Here is a 23160-nt window from a genome sequence, read left to right on the forward strand (position 1 = left end):
TTTTACAAAACCAGCTAGTCCCTCTCTACAATTAAATTTCATTTTTTCCCCTTTTTTACTTGTCATATGTTATTTGCCCTTAATGCGTGATTGAGTGACAATTTGCATGTGTGGCTTTGCCATAAAGCCATATTTCCTTGGCTTTAAAGTGAGTAGTACTGGGGCGCCTGGGTGGCACAGCGGTTAAGCGCCTGCCTTCGGCTCAGGGCGTGATCCCGGCGTTCTGGGATCGAGCCCCACATCAGGCTCCTCTGCTATGAGCCTGCTTCTTCCTCTCCCACTCCCCCTGCTTGTGTTCCCTCTCTCGCTGGCTGTCTCTCTCTCTGTCAAATAAATAAATAAAATCTTTAAAAAAAATAAAATAAAATAAAGTGAGTAGTACTTCTTAAATTTGGGGGCCAATCACATCATTAAAAATCAAATAAAAACTAAGGAGTGTCTTTCCAAAATATAATACACATATGTATATATATTTACACATACAGACATATACACATTTACACCTAATTTCAGGATATGCTTAGACCTCTCAGGGTTCAGGGTTCCCAGGTACTTACTACATGCCATGCTTTGCCTCATTTAATATTTATTACACCCTGTGAGCTATTTCTATTATGCCCTTTCTACAAATGAAGGATTCCGATTAAATAACATACCCAAGACCACAAAAGAAGTAACCAACTTCAGGATTTGAACCCGGGTTGATCTGACTCTAGAGCCAAGCACTTGACCATTCTTTATTGCTCACTCACTTATCACAGGTGAAGAGAGAGAGAGGAAAAAACGGTTATTTAAAGAAAGATTAAAAACTTCTGGTTCAGGGGTGTCTGGGTGGCTTAGTCGGTTAAGCATCCTACTCTTGATCTCAGCTTGGGTCTTAATTTCAGGGTCGTGAGTTCAAGCCCATCGTGGTGCCTACTTAAAAAAAAAATTAAAAACCAAAACTTCTGGTTCAGTAACTGGGTTAAAAAAGTCTAAACTTACCTCTGAAACCAATGATACATTATATGTTAGTTAATCGAATTTAAACTGAAAAAATGGAAAAAATAAAAATAAAATATTTTTTAAAAAGTCTAAACTTCTCAAACTATATTAGCAAAAATTCTTAATACAAGTTAATACATCTAGTGAAAAAGATTTCCATTTCCACCAGTTTCTGTAGCTTTGGAAGGTGCCAGGAAAAGAATGCATTTAATAGCTGAGAAGCATATCAGGAATAGGAAATAAGCAAAATGTACGGGCCAGTTTTACTTTTATTGCCATGACTTATCCAGATGCTGTATCTTGTGCATTTTCAGGATTTGGAATATCGTCTGGACCCAAAGACCAAGGAACTGCCTCACTTGAGAAACCCTGACATCCTCGTGGGTGAGAATGACCTCACAGCCCTCAGCTATCTTCATGAGCCTGCTGTGCTCCACAATCTCAGAGTCCGCTTTATCGACTCCAAACTTATTTATACATACTGTGGTAAGTGTGCCTCGCTGTCTGAGCGGGCCGTGAACTCTCTCCTGTAACGGACATGGCTACGGAAATATTGTGCGTGGGGAAAGAAGGCTGTAGTTGGATTTCCTCCTAGAACTAAAGAGTGATCAAAAAAGATTTACCGCGTTCATTAGCTAGTTGCATTTTATGCCGAATAAGCTCTTTTGTGAACTTACACAATTTTGCTCAGGAAAAAAACCAAAAAACTGAACTGGGCCCATCTTTTAGATTTTCTTCCTCTCAGAGAAGTCATTTGACAAATTCAGTGACAGTTTGCCAGCTACTTTCATCTCGTACAAGAACTGCTACATGAAGAGTAGATGTCCAAAGACTTCTCTTTGGTCCAGGTTCAAGAGACTTAGTGTTCTCTTGTTCTCAGTGCAGGCCTGACGACTCGCAGTCACTGTTCTCGCTTCATGTGCTGGCCTGAGCCCATGCTCGTTACGGTACTAGCTGACAGTGCCCCAGCTCAGGATCCTCCTTCTTTCTCTTATTAAGCACCATGTACTTTTGGGTTTTTTCCCCCTTTTCCTTCTTTTGTCTCTATTTTTTTCTTTTTCTTTTAAATAATTTTTTATTATGTTATGTTAGTCACCAAACAGTATATTCTTAGTTTTTGATGTAGTGTTCCATGATTCATTAGTTGCATATAACACCCAGTGCACCATGCAATACGTGCCCTCCTTTCTATTTTTTTTCCTTAACCTTATTTTCTCCCTTGTCCCTGGCTCTTTTCTCTACTGACTTCTTATCTTTCTTTCCCTGATTACTCTCCTCTGGGCTCGGGTCTGGGGTTTCATTCATTTTTTTCTAAGTCTGTTTGCTTGGGTGACCAACTCAGCACTCATCATTTCTTCCTTACTCCCCTGCTTTGGACAGAGACAGCTAACTTCTATTCTAAAAGGAATTTATACCGCTTGTATCCTTGATACTCTTTTTCTCCCCTGTCTGTGAACCAAATATTTGTTTCTCAATTTTCATTTTTCCAATTATCTTTCTCTTGCACATACGTTATTTTCTTGGTGAAGCCTCCCCTGCCCGCCTTATCTAAATCATAAACCCCTACTCCCCTCCTTAGTTTCTGTCTTCTTTCTCTGTTTAATTTTTCTCCTTTCTCCTTTCTACTATCTAACCTGTGATATTTATTTTTTCTTATCTTGTTAATTGTGTGAATTTCTCACTAGAATATAAGGTGTATGAGAATAAAGATTTGTCTTTTTTTTGTTAACTGTTATAAACCTAGCACTCAGAAAAGACGAGACATATTTGGAGCTGAATAAATCTTTGTTGAATGAAGGACTTCATTAAGTTAATATATACCTACTATGAAATTTAAGGAAATACCAAAAAAGGTATAAAAAGGGAAAAATAGGGGTGCCTGGGTGGCTCAGTCGTTGAGCATCTGCCTTCGGCTCAGGGCGTGGTCCTGGTGTTGTGGGATCGAGCCCCACATCAGGCTCCTCTGCTGGGAGCCTGCTTCTTCCTCTCCCACTCCCCCTGCTTGTGTTCCCTCTCTCACTGGCTGTCTCTCTCTCTCTGTCAAATAAATAAATAAAATCTTTAAAAAAAAAAGGGGGGAAAATAATTACATATAATTCACTACTGAAAAATAATCAGTATTATGTTGATATATCCAAATGTGTGTATATGTGAGAAAGTATAAATAGATAAGAAATTAGAATTAGTCTATATGTAGTTTTGTGTCATCTTTTCCTATGACATTTAATATTCTTTAAAAACATAATTTGTGGAGGTAGCATAATAGTCTGTCATATGGATGTAACAAAATATTTGGCTACTCTTCCTTTATTGTATATTTTGTTTGTTTCTACTTTTCACTTTTGTGAATAATATGATAAACATCTTTATGAAAAGAAACCTTTGCTTGAATGTCTGATTATTTCATCTGGATGCATTTCTAGAAGTGAATTTTTTATTGAAATATTATGAAAATATTTAAAGTTCTTTTAACATTGCCATAGTTTTTATTTTCCATAGCTTAGACCAGGTTTTAAATGGTGTTTTAGTTACATCTAGGTATAATAGGCTCAGAGGCAAAGGCTATGATATATTTTGATCTTTAACAACTTGTTAGTTCAAGATTAACTGAAATTGAAATTTGTGTTAACTGTGGTTCTCACTTTACCAAGTTTGGTATGTCCATTAGTATATCATTGACTTCTTTTGCTTTTTTACCCCTCCCCCAGGTATAGTCCTAGTAGCTATAAATCCTTATGAGCAGCTGCCTATTTATGGAGAAGATATTATTAATGCATATAGTGGTCAGAATATGGGTGATATGGATCCACATATCTTTGCAGTAGCTGAAGAAGCTTACAAGCAAATGGCCAGGTTGGTGGAAGCTCTCTTTATTTTTTCACGACTCTTACTAGATGTGATTGTTTCTTCTTTGCTGAGTCACAGGTATTTTAAAACATAGTGAAGAGCAACTGGTAAATTATTATTAAATGAACAGCCTTGACTATTTCAGAAGGCCTCCATTATTATTAAAATAACCTCATATTTATAAAAGGACATAACAGTTTTTAAAAACTGCCTTTGGCATCTCCTGATCCCGTGACTATGCAAGGACCGGTGCTGTGTTTACAGATGAGAGGGTCAGGGATTGCTGGTCTTAGGTGATGCTCCCACGGTCCTTCAGCTACTGAGTGGCTGGCTAGAAATAAAAGGCCCAACAACAAGAAATCTGCTGTATCTTAGATAATTGAATGTCAAGGAAACTGTGAATTTAATGTTAGTCTTATGTTCTAGAGACCAGTGATCCTGAAAGCGTCAGTAAAATGTCTTTAATAGTAGCTATGGAAGTCTAACATTTTGCGAGTAGAAAACCAGAGAAAAAAAGCTACTTTCAGGACTCGATTATGCTCTTAATAATGTAATGTAAATCAAAACTATGGATGTATTGAATAGTGTACATTTAACTCATGTCTCCAGTCTTCAGGTAAGAACCAGCATATTATAAATATGATGTGGGAAACCCTCAAGCAATTTGTGAAGAGGAGAGAAAAGTAATACTGCAGAAGTTTTATTTTTTCCTTTACAACCAGGGAGAGTGTTTATTTGTACATAATTGGGCCAGCATGTAACAGAATTTTAGAATTATTTCATTGACAGAGTCCATAGAAGTCATTATGCCCTTTTATTAATAAAATATTATTACTTCTAGTAATTGCTAACAGTTATTAAGCACTCTGTGCAAGGCACTGTTTAATTGCCTTCTGTGTCGTTAAGTAATTTTATCCTCACAGCAACCTTCTGAGGCTGGCATTATTATTACTCTTCATTTTACAAATGAGAAAATTTAAGCACTGGAAGTTATTTAACTTTCCTAAGGCCACATAACTGGAAAGACTAACTTTCAAATTCCATCAGTCTAACACTATGAAATATTATCATATTAAATATACAATGACTAAATACAGTTTTGTATTACATAATGTGCTGTATTATAGCAGATACTGTTATAAAATCAAAACGAGTGTCAAAAGTGTAAGAAAGGTTACTTTTTTTTAAGGATTTATGTATTTGAGAGAGAGATTGTGTGCATGCGAGTGGCGGGAAGGGGGCAGAGAGAGAGAATCTTGAAGCAGACCCCCCCTCCTAGCATGGAGCACCATGTGAGGGGGAAGGGGGCTCAGTCCCAAAACCCATGAGATCACGTCCTGAGCCAAACTGAGAGTCGGCCGCTCAACTGACTGAGGCACCCAGGTTCCCCAGAAATCTTACTTTTTTAAGCTTTTAAATTCAATCTATCAGCATAATTTCCCCCTAAAGTTAGAAAAGCCCAGCAGTATTTGCCTTGTGTAGTACTGGAGTATTACAATGCAACCTTAGCACCACACAAGCACAGCCAGAGAACTACCGGCCAGAGACGGAACTGCGTGGAGTGCCAGGACCTAAAAATTGTCTCTGAAAAATGTTATACTGCTCCTAGAGAATGATATGCCTTCTTTGAAAATACTAATCTTAAATATGAAAGTTTGGTTCTTAGCATTTTTGTGACAGGAAATCCAAGAACAGTGTTAGATTTATATGAATATTTCTGGCTTTTCAACCCTGGATTTACTCGGATTTTCTAACATCCTCTCCCCCCCATTATTCCCCTGTGACTCAGACAGTCAGTGTGATTTCTTTACTGCAGCTTTGCTTGTTTCTTTTCCCTTTGCTCAGTTTTGTTTTTTAGGCAGTTTTAAAATACGCATCAATCAGTTATGATAAGTTCACCATTTATATGAGTAAATCTGTGCACATAAAATGTGCTGAACAGCTAAATAGACCATGTCTCTTAGGCATACAGTTAGAGATAGATAATGCAGGATCCCTTCTTTTTTTTTTCTTTTTTTTTATTTATAGTAATTTTTATTATGTTATGTTAATCACCATACAGTACACCATTAGTTTTTGATGTAGTGTTCCATGATTCATCATTTGCGTATAACACCCAATGCACCATGCAAAACGTGCCCTCCTTAATACCCATCACTGGCCTAACCCAATCCCCCCCCCTCCGAAGCCCTCAGTTTGTTTCCCATAGTCTCTCATGGTTCATTCCTCCTTCTGTTTTTCCCCCCCTTCATTCTTGCTTTCCTTCTTCTACCAATCTCCCTGCTATTTCTTATGTTCCATAAATGAGTGAAACCATATGATAGTTGTCTTTCTCTGCTTGACTTATTTCACTTAGCATAATCTCCTGCAGTCCCGTCCATGTTGCTGCAAATGTTGGGTAATCGTTCTTTCTGATGGCTGAGTAATATTTCATTGTATATATGGACCACATCTTCTTAATCCAGTCATCTGTTGAGGGGCATCTTGGCTCCTTCCACAATTTAGCTATTGTGGACAATGCTGCTATGAACATTGGGATGCATATAGCCCTTCTCTTCACTACGTCTGTATCTTTGGGGTAAATACCCAGTAGTGCAATGGCTGGATCATAGGGTAGCTCTATTTTTAACTTTTTAAGGGACCTCCACACTGTTTTGCAAAGTGGCTGTACCAACTTGCATTTACACTTACAAAGAACTCAAACTCAATACACGAGAAACAAATCAAATAAGGAAATGGGCAGAAGAAACGAACAGACACTTTTCCAATGAAGACATACAAATGGCTGACAGACACATGAAAAAATGTTCAGCATCATCAGCCATCAGAGAAATTAAAATCAAAACCACATTGAGATACCACCTTATGCCACTTAGAATGGCAAAAATTGACAAGACACGAAACAACAAAGGAGAGGATGTGGAGAAAGGGGATCCCTCTTACACTGCAGGATCCTTTCTTATCCTCTTCTCCTTACCAAGCGTAGATATGCCATATTGACCGGATGTGAACCCTGGAGTTTCACGTTGCCAGGACTCCTAGAGGCCCCTTACATCTTCAGGGAAGGTATAGTCACTTGTTCAGTAGACCTTTACTGGACACCATCCAGACACTGTCCTGGGCATGGGGGACACAACAGCAAACAAGTGAGACAAAATAGGCAAATATTCTTACCCTCACAAAGTGATAAGATACACAGTTTGTCATGTATTAATAAGTGCTATCCTGGAAAATAAAGTTAGAAAAGTAGATAAGGAATGCTAGGTGGGCCAGAGGGCATATGTACTAGGCTCAGGGAAAGCCTCATTGTAAAGCTGTCTCCCCCCGCCCTTTTTTTTCAAACTTAAAAAAAAAAATCTTAAACTTACCCAAAGTTTGGAAAAATAGTACACAGAGGAACCGAGATCTGTCTCCTAGGTATGCTCATTACGATGAGGGCATCATCTCTAAGCCCAGTAGAGCTAGGAAATACACAGAGCTAGGAAATACACGTTTCTCCGTAGCCTCACCAACAGAATGTGTTGTCATACTTTTAAAATTTCGCCGCACTGACAGGTGAGAAATGGTATACCAGTTTTGTTTTGATTTGCCTTTCTCTAAATATGAGACAGTTGCACATCTTTCCATACACACACACACATGTGTGTCTATTTTTATGTCTATCTCTATATGTATTAAAAAACATGAGTTCATATTGATACATCCAATTCCAATTCAACACCACAGTTTTAATTTTTGTTTTCTCTTTTGCCTTCTTTTACTTCTTTCTTTGGTCTTGAGAAACCTGGCTCTTATTATCCACAACATATTTACTTCTTTGCTGAATCTTAGAATACTCAAAAAGTAGTTTCAGAAATATTAACCCATACCCCTGTGAAAAGCAAATTTACCACTCAGGTACAGTATTTGTGTCCAATTCATTTATGTCTTTAGCCTTATAGAATATAGTTAAAGTTCTGATTTCCAAAGTTACTTAGGTCAGTTCCTATCTTACCCATTTTATTAGTTTACTCAACCACTTTCTCATAGATGGTCCTTTAGATTGTTTTCAGCATTCTGCGATTATAAACTATGCTGTAATGAATAACTTTGTATATATGTACTTCTGTATCTTTAGAAATGTAGCTTCAGGTAAGCTGCTGAAAGTGGCATTGCTAGGTCAAAACGTAGGTATAAATGCAGTTTTTGTAGGTATTGCCACATTCCCTCTAGAACAGTTGTATTGGTTTGTATTTCTGCCAAAATTGTTCAAGAGTCCCTGCTTTTCTTAGCCATATCAACAAAAAATGTGTAGTCTTTCTTTTTAGTTCTTCACTACCCAGTGGTATCTCAATGTTGTCTTCATTTGTATTTCTTTAAATATGAGTGAGTTTGAACATCTTTTCATATGTTTAAGAGCCACTTTATTAATGTATTTGTTTCTTTATGTGGTGAACTGTCCGTTCATGTCTGTTTTAATTTTTTTTATTGTGTTTTTAGTCCTTTGAGCCTCAATTTTAAGAGTTTAAAAAAATACGTGAAGTATAATAGCCCTTTGCCTGTGGTATATATTGCAAATATCTCCCACCCCATTTATAAGTTTTCTTCTGATTTTGTTTATGCTGTTTTTTTCCCATGCAAAATAATATCTTTTTTTTTTTTTATTGCTCTGGATTTTGAGTCATTGTTAAAAACCTTTCCCTATACTAGGATAAAAGAGATATTCATCCATGTCTTCTTCTAGTCTTTGTATTGTTTTATAATGTACCTTTAGATCCCCGATTCTGTTGAAGTTTATTTTTTTGTATGATATGAGATACAGATCTAAATTTATCTTTTTTTCCAAATGGCTACCTAGTTATCCCAGCATCACTTATTAAGAAACCCATTTTGCCCCAGTTCTTTCAGATGTCATTTAGCATATCCTAGGTTTTCTCATGTTTTTAGGTCAACTTCTTGTCTCTGTTCTTTTCACCTCCTTTTATCTATTCATGTCCCAGTACCACACAGTTTTAATTATAGTGGCTTTATAGTATTTTTTTTTCAAAGTAGGCTCCATGCCCAGCATGGAGCCCAATGTGGGGCTTGAACTCACAACCCTGAGATCAAGACCTAAGCTGAGATCAAGAATCGGACACTTAATCGACTGAGCCACCCAGGCACCCCTTTATAGTATTTTTTATGTTTGGTATCATTGAACCTTCTCATAGTTTGTCCTTTTCATCATTTTCCTGGCTATGTTTAGATGTTTGTTTTTCCATACAGACTTTGGTATCAACTTATCTAACTCTATTAAAAAATAAAGCTGTCTTTTGAGTAATACCATGAAAGAAAAGATAAAGCAAGTCATTCACATATCTGAGGAAGAATATTCCAGGCAGAGAGATCATCAACTGCAAGGACCCTACAAGGCCATGTTGGGTATCATAGCAAATTTGACTTCTTCTCTGGATGTGAGTTTTGAGCAGAGGAATGGCCTGATCTTGCAGCTATGATAAAAATCAATCATAGATTGCTGCCAGAAATTCATATCCTGAATCTAATCAGGAGGAAACACCAGAGAAACTGAAAAGGAGGGACATTCTACAAAATAACTGTATATACTCTTCAAAATTATGAAGGTCAAAAAAGTCAAAGAAAGGCTGAGGAACTGCTTATGATTAAAGGAGATGTCCACTATATGCCAGTTAAAAGAAATGAGTATTCTGAATTGAATCCTTGCTGATGGGGGAGGGAAGGTAACTATGTAGGGAACATTGCTGGATGACCGATAAAATTGGAATATAGACAATGGACTAAGTAATACTAATACATCAATGTTACATTTCATGATTTTGATTATCATAGATGTGTAAAACCATGTCACTGTTCTGAAGAAATATAGTGCTCTAAATTATATAGGAGGCACCATGTCTGTAACCCACTCTTAAATATTTCAGAAAATATTAAAATAAGAGAAACAGATATTAATAAAACACACAGACAAAACCTAAACAGTTGGTGAATCTGAGTAAAGCATATATGGGAGTTCATTTTACTAGTTTTGCAGTTTTCCATAAGTTTGAAATAATATCAAAACAATCTAGTTAAAGATATTAGTGGAGAAGGTAGAAGTGGATGGATGGATTCTGGATATGTTTTTAAGAAAGAGTGGACAAAGACTTGCTTCTATGAGGGTATGTGAGAAAAGGAGGAGTCAGGGATGGCAGCAAGGTATTTGGTTCGAGCACCTGAAAGGTGGGAGTTGCCATTTACTGAGATGGAGGACATTGAAGGAAGAGCAGGTTGTATATGTGGGGTGGGAGGGTGGGAGGAGGAAGGGTTGCAGTTTCATTTTAGATAGCTATCCTCCAAGCAAACCTGACAGAAGTGATTCTTCCCCAGTAGGTATATGTCCAATGACAATAGCCATAACCAGGATCCTTGACTCGGGACTCCTTTCTAAGCATGCCCCTTACAAAGAACAGTGCCCTCATAGAACACCTTCATGGTCAGGCCTCTTCCTTTTAATAGTCCTGTTGACTTACACAACAGAAAATGTCGGTGGGGTGCGGTGTCTGTTTTTCTTCTCATATTTTTGTTTCCCATTTATGCCAGTGTTTTCTCATGCTGGAACTGACTGCTCTTTGATAACTAAATGACAGTATTACTTTCCTTAAAACATAAGCTTTTTTTCTTTTGTTTCCTTAAAACCTGGTAATATTGATTAATTTGATATTTTTTCCCCATTGTGAATGGTATAAATAAATTTTTTGACTAAGTTTCGTTTAGTTTTTCTTGAAATAAAAAATAAATAATAAATAAAAATAAATAATAAATAAAATAAATAAAATAAAAATAAATAAATTATATATAACCTTGGTATAATGAAAAAGGTATCTGTACTAATCACAGCTGCATCAGTAATAACTATATGAGGTTAAATCTCCTTGTCTGCCTTGGTCTCAGTTTTATTACCCATCAAATGGAACAATTTCCCTGGGTGGTTTACCTTGACACTTATAGTGTTCTGTGGTATGCATTTGTTACCCTTCTGTTTCGGGGAGACTAATTAATATGCATGTTGCTCTTCCTAGTGGAGCAGACCATGGTAAGGAGCTGTGTAGCAAAGCAGGGGGGCAAGGTACAGACTTTCTTCTTGGAAACCAGGAGTTGTGCTGTGTGACATCATTCATAGAGCTCTGCTCTAACCTTGGATAAGCCATCTAACCTCTCTATAGTACCATTTTACCCAACAAGGAAAAAATAATGTGCTTACTTCAAGGGTGAAAATTATACTGGATAGTAAACATGAAAACACTCTGAATAACATAACATAGAGACTTACTGAATCACTATGTTGTACACCGGAACTATGGTAGCATTGCAGGTCAACCATACTTCAATAAAAATTTAAAAAATGCACAGTTTTAAAAATGCTAAGTATTTAAATATAGACTGTTACTGTCATCACAGTCTTCATCATTATGGAGTCTTATGTCTGCATTCTCTTTTTATCCACTTTAGCCTCTCATCTGGCTTATTACTCTTGACTGTTTATTGCCAGGCCTTTTCCGAGGGTGGCTCCTTCTTTCCTTTGGCTGGGCAGTCTCCGAATGCTTCACTGTCTGGAAGCTCATCGGCCTGCTGGCTGGTACAGATTCCAAAATCTCCCCTGTTAACAACAGTGACTTGGCTGCCCTGTGGTACCAAGTGTCCCACTTATGCAAATAGACTTGAAGTGATATATGCTACCTGATGAGGAATTTCATGTGTGATATATAAAGGTGGATAAACTTATGTTAATTAATAGCTACCATGTTTAGATGCCTGCTGTGTGCACACATGGTGTCAGGCATGTTACCTCTAATCTTCATTACATCCCTGGGAGCAGACATCGTCCCCTCTGCTTTACAGATGGGGAAACTGAGGAAAATAAGTTGTTCAGGCTATCATACTAATGAATAGCATCTGGGAGCTGAGATGTGGTTTCTTGCTTTGAAACTCCAAAGCTTTTCTTCTTTGTCATTTCATTTTCTTACTTGCAACTATACTCCCCTACTCTAACACATCTATTCCCTCAAATTAACATTGCATGCTTGTATGTATGCACCTTTGTTCAGTCTAGAATATCCTTCTCCATGCTCCTTTATCTGCCTGACTTTTATTTATTTTTCATGGTCCCACCCAGGTTTTAATTTGAGACTACCTCAGCGCCTGGTATGTGACTGCTCTTCAGGATTCTTTAAATACGAATTTGGCACTTAGTGGGTACTAGCTACCCCATAAGGTTGTAGAAGGAAAAAAATACAATATATATAAGTCTATAAAAGCTATAAACATATATAACTGGGAATTTCTGTTATGGCATCTTTATATTAATCTTACAGGCTCTGGACTGATGGAACAGAGAAGTTGGTTTGACCAGAGAGGATCTTACAGCCATGTGAGCGGTTCCTCAGTAGGAACTGAATGACCTTAGTATGTATCTCTAGGGAACATTTCTTTTCATTTCCCGAATAGTCTCTGCTTCTCTAAAGCACAGCTTTCACCAGTCTGCCTCCACATTTTTTTTATAGGAAATATTTAACTTCAAAAATAACACTAAATATTGTCATTGTGAGCTCATTGTCTAATGTCAACTTTAGAATTTAAATCTTTCCATCTTGAATGGGTGGAGCTAGAGAGTATGATGCTAAGTGAAGTAAGTCAGAGAAAGAGGATTGCCATATGCTTTCACTCATATGTGGAATTTAAGAAACAAAGCAAACAAGCAAAGGGAAAAAAAGAAGAGAGACAGACGAAACAAGAAATAGACTCATTCACTATAGAGAACAAACCGATGGTTACCAGAGGGGAGGTGGGTGGGGGGATGGGTGAAATAGTGATGGGGATGAAGGAGGGCACTTGTGATGAGCACTGGGTGATGTTACAGATTTGTTGAATCACTATATGTACAGCTGAAACTTATATAACACTGTGTGTTGACAAATTGGAATTAAAATAAAAACTAAAAAAAATAAATAAATCTTCTTGAGATTGATCAAAAGCGGAAATCATGAAAACACAGAGCATAGCAGCTTGATTTTGATGTGTGATAATGATGTAGAAAAACTTACACCTTTTAACGAGAGAGAGAGAGAGAGATTTAGGTTCTCAAGTGAAGCCATGTCTTTAAGTTATCGCAGTAAAAACATGGCTTTGAAAGAAAGCCTTATATCACATGAATTTAATATTTTTTTCTTTTTGACAAGGGATCAAATAAGGGAGAAACAATTAGATTGATTGCCTGCAAAAAAGTAAAACTAGATTTTGTTTCATGCAAACATGCTCACTTATTAGCTAAAAATTAGATGTAGGTGCTTATATACTTAACTAAGGTCAACGGCAACACCCAGTTGTTATCAGAGAGTCAATATCAACATGGGTGGAAAGATTAAATTGTGTTCCACATGAGTCAGGTCTGGGGTTGGATTACTTAGTTTAGTCATGAATGATGAGGCTGTGAATGAAAAGTATGCTTTAAATTTGCAGAGAACAAGTTGATGGTCTTAGAAGATATGAATAGTATTCAGTAGGACCATGATGAACTAGAGAGATTACATTTTTTTACAGGGTAAAGTTGAGAAGGAAAATCTATAAAAGAATATACCTGATGGAAAATGAAAACTGAGTAGATATAAGAAAACACTGGACAGACCAAACAGACACAGGTAGACTGAATAGACAGAAGTACTGAGGACCAAAGAAGGAAAATGTGTAACTCCTGTCTTTCAACAACCCAGAGTGGATTTTCTGTTCTTGAATAACTTTTTTCTGAGGTTTCAGGTGCTTCTATATAGTTTCATTCCCATGGCATTCTTCCCATTCAACCTAGTTTTCTCCTAATCGTCATGTAAAAGTCAATGAAAGCATCACCTTTTCAAGAAGGCATTTCCTGACATCCCCTCCTCCCATCTCCTACCAATTCCATCCTGTGTAGACCTCCTTTTTAAAATGGAGTGAAGTGATTGAAGTATTTTCAGTCTCTCTGACTAGACTATGACCCCAGAGTCTTTTATTGTCATAAAATGATTGGCACATTATGACTGCTCATTCCATGTTTGTTGAATAAATGAACAAAGCAGTATTTTTAGGTGGTGGCTTTTAGTTCACATTAGAGCCTCTGGAACCACCATTGATAAAACAGGTCAGAAGAGCTTACCTTCAAAGGCACCCAGTACCCAGGTATGTAGTAGTACTGTAGAGGCCCTTGAGAGAGTAACTGGCGAAGCCAGAAATCATAAATCTTTTTTTCATGCGTCCATAGGATGGTCCAGATTGATCTGACTTTGATGAAGCATGGAGAATCTCTGTTCTTTAACTTGGTTTTATCAGGCTTTTGAAGTGATAGCTACATCCCAAAAGTGGAAACAACTTTCTTATAAGAACAAGAACACTTGAATGATTATAAATATTGCCTGATCAGATAAGCAAAATTTCAAAGAGCAATAAATTATTATTTACATATATATATCCATATAAAGCTCACAGCTCAAATGAATAGAAGAGGGTAGACTTTAGTATTCACCTTGAACCATAAAATTTTTTTTAATTTTTATTTTTTAATTCGGGTATAGTTAACACACAGTGTTAGATTAGTTTTAGGTTTACAATATAATGATTCAACAATTCTATATATTACTCAGTGCTCATCATGGTAAGCATACTCTTAATCCCCTTCACCTATTTCACACATCGCCCTACCCACCTCCCTTCTGGTTTGTTTTCTGTATTTAAAAGTCTGTTTTTCTGCTTGTCTTTTTTCCTTTTTTTCATTTATTTTGTCTCAAATTCCACATGTGAATGAAATCATTGTATTTGTCTTTCTCTGATTGACTTATTTCACTTAGCATTATGCCTTCTAGATTCAAACATGTTGTTGCAAATGGCAAGATTTCATTCTTTTTTATGGCTGAGTAGCATTCCGTTGTCACCACATCTTTATTCATTCATCTGTGGATGGACATTTGGGTTGCTTCCAGATCTTGGCTATTGTAAATAATGCTACGGTAAACACAGGAGTGACTATCTCTCTCTCTCTCTTTCTCTCTCTACCTACCTACCTATCTACCTGTCTCTTTTCAAATTAGTGTTTTCGTTGTCTTTGGCTAAATACCCAGTAGTGGAATTACTGGATCATAGGGTAATTCTATTTTTAACTTTTTGAGGAACCCCATACTGTTTTCCACTGTGGCTGCACCAGTTTGCATTCCCACCAACGGTGCACAAGAGTTCCTTTTCCTCCACATCCTTGCCAACACTTATTTCTTGTGTTTTTGATTTTGGCCGTTCTGACAGGTGTGAAGTGATACCTCATTGTAGTTTTGATTTACATTTCCCTGATGAGTGATGAAAAGCATATTTTTGTGTGTGTCTTTTGACCATCTGGATGTCTTCTTTGAAAAAATGTCTATTCATGGCTTCTGCCCATTTTAAAATTGGATTATTTGGGGTTTTTTGGTGTTGAGTTGTGTAAGTTCTTTAAATAGTTTCGATATTAACCCCTGATTGGATATATTATTTGCAAATCTCTTCCTTCATTCAATAGGTTGTCTTTTTTGTTTTCTTGTGCAAAAGCTTTTTTTTTTTTTGCAAAATAAAAATAGTTTAATTTTGCTTTTGTTTCCCCTGCCAAAGGAGACATATTTAGAAAAATGTTTTTAGGCTGACGTCAGAGAGATTATTGCCTATGTTTTCTTCTAGGAATTATATGGTTTCAGGTCTCACATTTAGATCTTTAATCCATTTTCAGTTTATTTTTGTGTATAGTATAAGCAAGTGTGAACCATAAAATTTTTATCCCCGATGTTTTTGTCTGTTTTCTCCTCATTACTGTCATAGCCTTCTTGTCTTTCCTTTCGTGTATCTTTATTATCTGTTATCCTTCTCTCCTCTCTGTCTTTGCTTGGCTCCCCATTTCTACCTATCTCTGCTCTTACTCTCTCTTTTTGGCATTTCTTCCTATGGCCACATACATAGAACTGAAAAACATTTTAAAGCCTTTATTGTACCTATTTTATAAAGAGTTCTACTTCTTGCATTTAACTTATAATTAATAATCAATGAATTGATTATTTTACATTTTTACTCTTTGTAGCCCCTTACTGATTTTGGTCATCTCAAATTCGGGGGTCCTCCAGAGAAGAAATGTTGTGTATTTCAAATGTGGCCACTGAAGACCGTCTGAGTGTCTGTAGGCCTGTCCTTTTCCAATTGTCCTTGGTCCCAAGAGTTTACCCTGGCCTGGAGTACAAGCTATAATCCACTCAACATCTGAAAAATCAACTCCAAAGTTAGACTTTTAGATTATAGTACTTTGGAATTTGAGAAGGACTTTGAGTACTATTAATCTTAAAGATGAGAAAACTGAGCCAGGGAGGTCATGCAATTGCTCAAAGCTGTGTAGCTGGTAAATGACAGATTTAGGATTAGAGTCTTGATGCAGGGAAGCTTTTATATAATGGAAGAGCGGTGCTTATTTATATATTAGAATGCTCCACTAAGCTTGGGAAAAAGGGAAGACTCTGCCAAAAAGTCAGGGAAATAGAAAAAAGTAATAAAGTCCCTTAAAAAAAATTTAAAAACTGTTGGAATCCAGGATCCTAAATCCTGGAAAAGAAAATGTATATGGCGGGGCGCCTGGGTGGTACAGCAGTTAAGCGTCTGCCTTCGGCTCAGGGCGTGATCCCAGCGTTATGGTATCGAGCCCCGCATCGGGCTCCTCCGCTATGAGCCTGCTTCTTCCTCTCCCACTCCCCCTGCTTGTGTTCCCTCTCTCGCTGGCTGTCTCTATCTCTGTCAAATAAATAAATAAATAAATCTTAAAAAAAAAAAAAAAGAAAATGTATATGGCATGTGCTTGATATCAGTGTGTATATGCACATCGTTGTACAAATCTGTGACTCATTTGAACAACCCTTGATCTTATTGCCTTTAATATTTTTCTTCTTCCCTGTAGTATAGGAAAGAGCTTACGAATTTTTAGATTTTTTGTTAACAACATTTTGATATTAAGACTTGAAATAGCCTTTCAAAGGCAGTACAGTTTAAATAACAGTTCCCATTAATATTTTCATCAGACTAGTGGAAGCCTCCTCACTTCCTTTGCTGTTGGAAGGAGTGGTGTCACACAGGGTGTGGTGACAACTGATCATGAAGGAATTAGGAAGAGATCATTTTTCTAATCATATTGTAGAAGGGAATCCAAAAACTGTTGATACTGTGCTTTGATTAATGTATAGAAAAAGGCAAATTCTGAGGACGTTTTAAATGACTAAAAGAAAGGACACTGGCACCATGATGAGAACTGTTTTATTAGATGATTTATGTTTTAATCAGCTGTGAATGAACAGAGGCAATGGGAGTGTCCAGTTCTGTCTAGAAATTTAAATAAAAAGAAAATGAGATGGTAAGTATGAGGTTCAATGATGTTTCATAAAAACAGGGATTACGTGCAAGCTTGTACTATAAAATTTAAACATGCCTTAGTGTGTCACCTAGGTCCTCCTGATTTTCCCCACAGTATGGGAGTCAGAGTGTCAGGAACAGGTTGCTATACTCCCACTGTATTTTTCAAGGTCTATAAAATAAGACAGTTACCCTCATTTCTCAAAGGAAGAAGAAATTTTTCCTTAGAAAAGTCCTAAATTTCTACCTTGGAAATTTATTGCCAACTACTGTGGATTCTGCCACTTTGGTGTCTCTTAAAGCTCTCTACCTCTCTCAGTCAGGACAGCCACAACCTTTGTTCAGACTTCCATAATTTTTCGTCTGGACCCTCGCCACTCATACTCCACATTGCTGCCAGAGTGATTTTACTCATTGAATTTTATTCATTGTGTTATTTTCTGTTTAATGGTACTCCATTACCTTTAGCTAAACTTCAGATTCCATAACAGCTCATGTAAGAACTTTATGGTCAGGTTCTTGGTCAACTCTACAGCCTTATTCATCATTACTCCATGTTCCAGCCAAACTGAATGATACGCTCTTTCCTAACTTCTCATGCATCTGAACTTTCATTTATGTTATCTCCTTTCTCTGGAATGTTTCCTTTCTAACTTCCTCATCACTTGCTTACTTTTCCCTAGTTATTTTTCTAGACCTTGTTCCGGTATCTTCTTCAAGGAGCCTTTCCTTATCACCTCTTCCTCCTTTCAGTGCCTCATCACATATATTATAATCTCAAATTACAATTTTTCTTTCCTGTTAGACCATTAACCACTTGAGGACACAGATCACAGCCTATTTCATTTGTATCCCTAGTGTTTAGCACAATGTTTGGTGGCATGTAGTGGGTATTAGATAAACATTTGTTAGATAAATAAGTCTCTTGTAAAAGATAAAAAGATCATTTTCTGTAATAGAATAACATCTCTATCTTGTGGCCTTATAGAATAGTTCCACTAAAAACCTTTGAAGTCACCCTGGTCCAGTCTCTTTGTAAATTAAGGGCACAAATAATGCCACCTTTATGTACTCGTTCAGTTATTTTGATGAAGAGTTAATTGCTGGTTCCATCTCAGGAAGTGGCAGTTTCCTACTTCTGTCTTAGTAGAAATCGTAGTCAAAGCAGAGAGATTTAGGGGTGCCTGGGTGGCTCAGTTGGTTAAGTGTCTGCCTTGGGCTCAGGCCATGATCCCAGGGCCCTGGGGTTGAGCCCCGTGTTGGGCTCTCCACTCAGTGGGGAGTCTGCTTCTCCCTCTCCCTGTCCCCCCACTTGTGCATGCTCTGTCTTTCTAGTGCTCTCTCTCTCTCTCAAATAAATAAATAAAATCTTAAAAAAAAGCAGAGAGATTTATTCTTAAGCTAGGTTTCTCATTGAGGTTCCATTTACTTGTAAGCCGTACACATTTATTGAGCATTTGTGATGTGTCAGGCTCCGCACTAGGTGCTGGATATTAAAGATAAAGATGATTTAGGTCTTTATCCTCCAAGAAATGATAGTCATGTGAGCAAGTGTGTCACTTAGAGTTTTTGAGTCATTGTGTGAATGAATTAAAGATGGGAATAGTAAATAGTCTTTGAGTTCCGACATATTTGGACAAGTCGGCCAACATATAAAAAAACTGTTTGTTCTCAGCTAATGAAGATGCTTTCAGTAGGAGCTGGAGTTTGTGGAAGAAATGACTGTATGGACCATTAACTACTAGACAATTTATAAATTTAATTAAATAGAATTTTCTTTTAAATTCCCTTGCTGTGGCTCCTTTCTCTTCTGAGGTGGTTGACAGCAGTCCTGTAATATACCAGAATTATTATCTAGAAATTAAATAATTGGTTTGAGATCTGTACACACAATAATTCAGAGACCCTCTATTACAGATTCATCCTTAGATGTGATGCTGTCTGATTTGATGCTTGATATCTTCTTCTCCCTCTCTGTTCATTGCTAGTTCATAAGTAGTTATTTTTATTAGGAAGTATCATTCTTATGTTCCTTCCCACATTACTGCAGGTATGAACCAGAAGAAAGTCACCATGGCTCGCTGGCGAGAGCACAGAGGAAATAATGTTAGTCACATTCAGGAGTGGGCAGCACTGGTAGTTACTCTTCTTTGTTTTACAGAGATGAACGAAATCAGTCCATCATCGTAAGTGGAGAGTCTGGGGCAGGAAAAACAGTCTCAGCTAAGTATGCCATGCGATACTTTGCAACTGTAAGTGGTTCTGCCAGTGAAGCCAATGTTGAGGAAAAGGTCTTGGCCTCCAACCCCATCATGGAGGTAAGACAGCAGCAGCCTTGGCCTTCTTACTATATTCTCTTAAGAAACCTGCTCCAAAAATTATTGAAACAACACATGTCAGAAAGTCTGGGCTCTCCCAGCCGCTGAAAGTAAGAAAATACTTTTCCATGTGTTAGTAAGAAGACATCTACGAAAAGTAAAAAGTCAGTAAGGTAGCCATTTGAGTAAAGCCCAGCTCTGGAAGCGTCTACTCGATTCCAGAATCCTGCATTTTTAACCTACCTGCATTGAGTTGTTGCCTTTAAATAACTGGCAGTGGTACTTCCTTTTCTAAATTTCTATTCTCCTAGTTAATTGACTCATGTCTATTGTTCCTTGTACTAGAAGTGTGTTCCTCATCCCCCCCCCCCAATTCTGAGTCTGTAGGATTCACTATGCTCAAGCACAATGAATTTTATCATTCCTTTGCCCACATTTCATTTTCTATACTTAGTGCAACTTGTTTGGCTGTAAGTTTGTATTTTTTTTTTCCCCAGATTTGAGCTATAGGCTTAAATCATGATCTTGTAAACATTTTTCTTCTTGTTTCTGTGAAGCACATCACACAGCTTTAGATTAGAAAAAAGAAATTCGGTAGCCATAAATTCCTGAGAAAGGAAGAACTATGAAAGGATGTTCTTTCAAAAGTACAATATGTATGCAAAGAAGACATGCTCGTGTCAAAGAAAGTAGACCTGTTTGTGTGAGAATTTGAGTATTTCAGGATTTGTAACTAGAGAATTATTTGTCTATTAATATGATTTTAGAAAAGTCACATTTTTGTAAATAGTCCCATTAAATGGAAAAAAAGTAATTTTCATTACTAATGGAGATCAATTATTTTGGACAGGGAGAAACGAGCCTTTCTTATTAAAAATTCAGGTCAGCATTTTTTATTACTGTTTTTTCCCTTTGTCAAGCCTTATTTGTCACCCAAACACAGACGGAGTTTAGAACTGGCCTGGTGCACCTGTGATACAAGTGGTTTTTGCAATGATCAGTCCAGAGGTAATTGTGCCTGGTTTGCAGTGCCGTGTGTGACACTTCCAAACAGAATGTTGTGCCCCCTTGCCTGCAGGGCTGCCCTCCAGAGCAGGAGGACCTCTGTCCTTGGGACCGAGAGGACAGGATGTGCTGGGGAAGTTACGGGGCTGCCCAGACTAGGTGCACTGTGCAAAGAGAACTGGAGAAGTTTTCTGAAATAGCACAGATGGGGAGGAAACAGAGGTGTGTGCCAAAAAGACTAGTAAAGATTTTAAGCAAATATTAATATTTGAAAGAATTTAAGCTACAGATAGAGTGCTGGATGCCATTGTTAATACTGGGGAATATAATCCGTAGAGCCAGCTTTGGGTTTTGGGTCAGAAAATTACAGGGCTTTGCTTTGCTTCCTACCATTAGTGTGGCTATTTTTGGTCACAACAAATTCTCTGTATTTGCAATAGTTTAGTTCATTCTTAGTCCCTAATATTAGAATATCCCAGTCTAGATTGTAATGGCATCAGGGAATCCCACCTCTTCTAGGCCTGGACCATATAATAACCTGAGTCTGGAATGAACCTTCTAGAATATTTTATGACCTTGCTCTATTCTCATTCAAAAAATAGCTACATTGGTTTTTCTACAATACAGATTTGCGTTGTGTTAGTAGGAGAGATTAAAATGGCCATAGATCCTAGTTTTTAATATGTAATTATAAGGAATTTACCTTATTTGCTGGGTCGAACAAAAACAGATAAAGGCATCAGTTAGGCTTAGCTACTCCCTTCTATATTGTGTAGTTTTTCTATAGGAATTTGGATTAAGAAAATTTGGCAAAGAACGAACTAATTTTCAATAACTACAAATGAAGGCATCTCAGTTTGAAAGATTAAAATGGAATCTGGGGCTAAAGAATGGTGACAAAGGGTTTGCAGTTATAGGAAGAAGACATAGATGAAATACTGAGTATGTGGCCTAGAAACCTGTCTCAAGGCCATGTTTCTATATCAGAGTCCTTTACTGTGATGTCAAGAACGGCATGCGTGGGTCTCCACGACCTGAAAGTCCTCCTGGCTAATGAGCATGCTACACAGTTAACCTCACAGCCTAGTGGCTAGTGGGATTTGCACTTGATCCTTTGGAAAGCAAGCTCCTCATCCTCAGCATAGGCTCCTTTTGCAAAATATGAGTGATGCAGAGATAAATGATTCTTTTTTGCTCATTTTATCATGCTTTCTTTTTCTCCTTTCCTCCAGGAAATTTTCATCCTAAGATGGGGACAGGGAAAGATTCTTGAGGGCACAGTGGGTCTTAATAGTTCTTTTACATCTTTAATAACCATAGTTAAAGGTTTTCATCTCCTTTTAGCAAAGAAGAATAACTCGCTCAGCACTTCACTGAAATCAATAGTAAAATCGAGACCACAAAACTTTTTCATTAACAATTTCTTGCTAATTGAAATGAAAGTAGCATCAAGGGAGCCTGTTGTAAATACAGTACTTATAAGGCAGAGGGAGCAATTAGGGAGAATGGACAAAAGGTATTGTTTATATAGAGAGTCTTCTTTCCTTATCAAGTTCAAGGCTTGTAGTCATATAATTCTAGTTTTGAGAAGGACCCTACAGCTCACCTCTGCTAGTCAGTTTACACTTGGAGACACTACTGCTCCTCAGAGGATTAAGTGTTGGCAAGTTGGTAGGAGGGCCTGGTCTAATACGCAGGTCTTCAGACTTCTATTTCATTCGCTCCTTCTGCCATTGTTTGCTCCATGTTAAATGCCTGTTATTCAAAGACAGAGGGGAGGGGTCTCAGCCCTGGCCTATTCACTGCTGCTTCTCGTGGTGTTGTTTGGCAGCTCGGCCCCCTGGGCTCGCACTCTGAGTCGTTAGGAGAGGGATGGCATATGGAAGGTGGGATGGGGTCAGGGAGGGAGGAGAAGGTGTGGACCCCCTTCACCAGCTTGCTTAGTTGCTGGCAGGAAGGTGCTTAGGACAGTGCCTGGTAAACACTCGGTGGCCATTATTGCCACTGCCTCAGTTACTACCTCTTCTTCATCTGCTCTTTGACGGAATATCCTGTGTTGCAAGAAAATCCTGTGTTTATCATTAATTCCCTTTTCTAAATAAAATGAAAATAATTGGAATATATGGAGACTTTTCTTTGTACTTTTTGTCATATCAAGAAGGGGAATATCTAGGCAAATGTATTATTGAACTGTCTTAGGCTACACTAGATCACTCTTACTTTGCTGGGAAGATAGCTTTCTGTCATTCTTTCCATTTAAAATGTTAATCTGAAATACCGCGGTGTTCTCATTGCCAAAGCAAAAATAGGACAATACCCGCCCTGTATTTCAGAGAGTAAAATGCACTTTCTTTGATTGTTCAGATAATCTGATGTGTTGATTTTTTGTGGCTGTGTTTTCACTTTTTCATCACTTAAATTTGTATTGCTTTTTTAACACTCCAAAGCATTTTCATGTCTTTCTCTCTGCTGTGGTTTCAGTCTACTAAATCCTGATCATCTCAGGCTTTGTAGAAGTAAATTTTGGTAATTTTATATAAAATATTTTATTAAACATTTAATACATGCATTATGTGAACACTTGCTTCTCTAAGTACAC

At 37.5% G+C, this 23160-nt stretch overlaps 1 protein-coding gene across 1 annotated transcript in view; it reads left to right on the forward strand.

Annotated features, from left to right (window-relative positions):
• MYO5A (myosin VA) overlaps positions 1-23160 on the forward strand; it is a 124031-nt gene that overhangs the window by 6645 nt on the left and 94226 nt on the right. The window contains exons 4-6 of the mRNA XM_040620421.1: positions 1299-1470; positions 3693-3837; positions 19400-19556. Of these exons, the coding sequence (XP_040476355.1) occupies positions 1299-1470; positions 3693-3837; positions 19400-19556 (474 nt within the window). The remainder of the gene's footprint in view (positions 1-1298; positions 1471-3692; positions 3838-19399; positions 19557-23160) is intronic.

This window comes from Ursus maritimus, unplaced genomic scaffold (genome assembly GCF_017311325.1).
Source record: "Ursus maritimus isolate PB19 unplaced genomic scaffold, ASM1731132v1 scaffold_35, whole genome shotgun sequence".
NCBI lineage: Eukaryota > Metazoa > Chordata > Mammalia > Carnivora > Ursidae > Ursus > Ursus maritimus.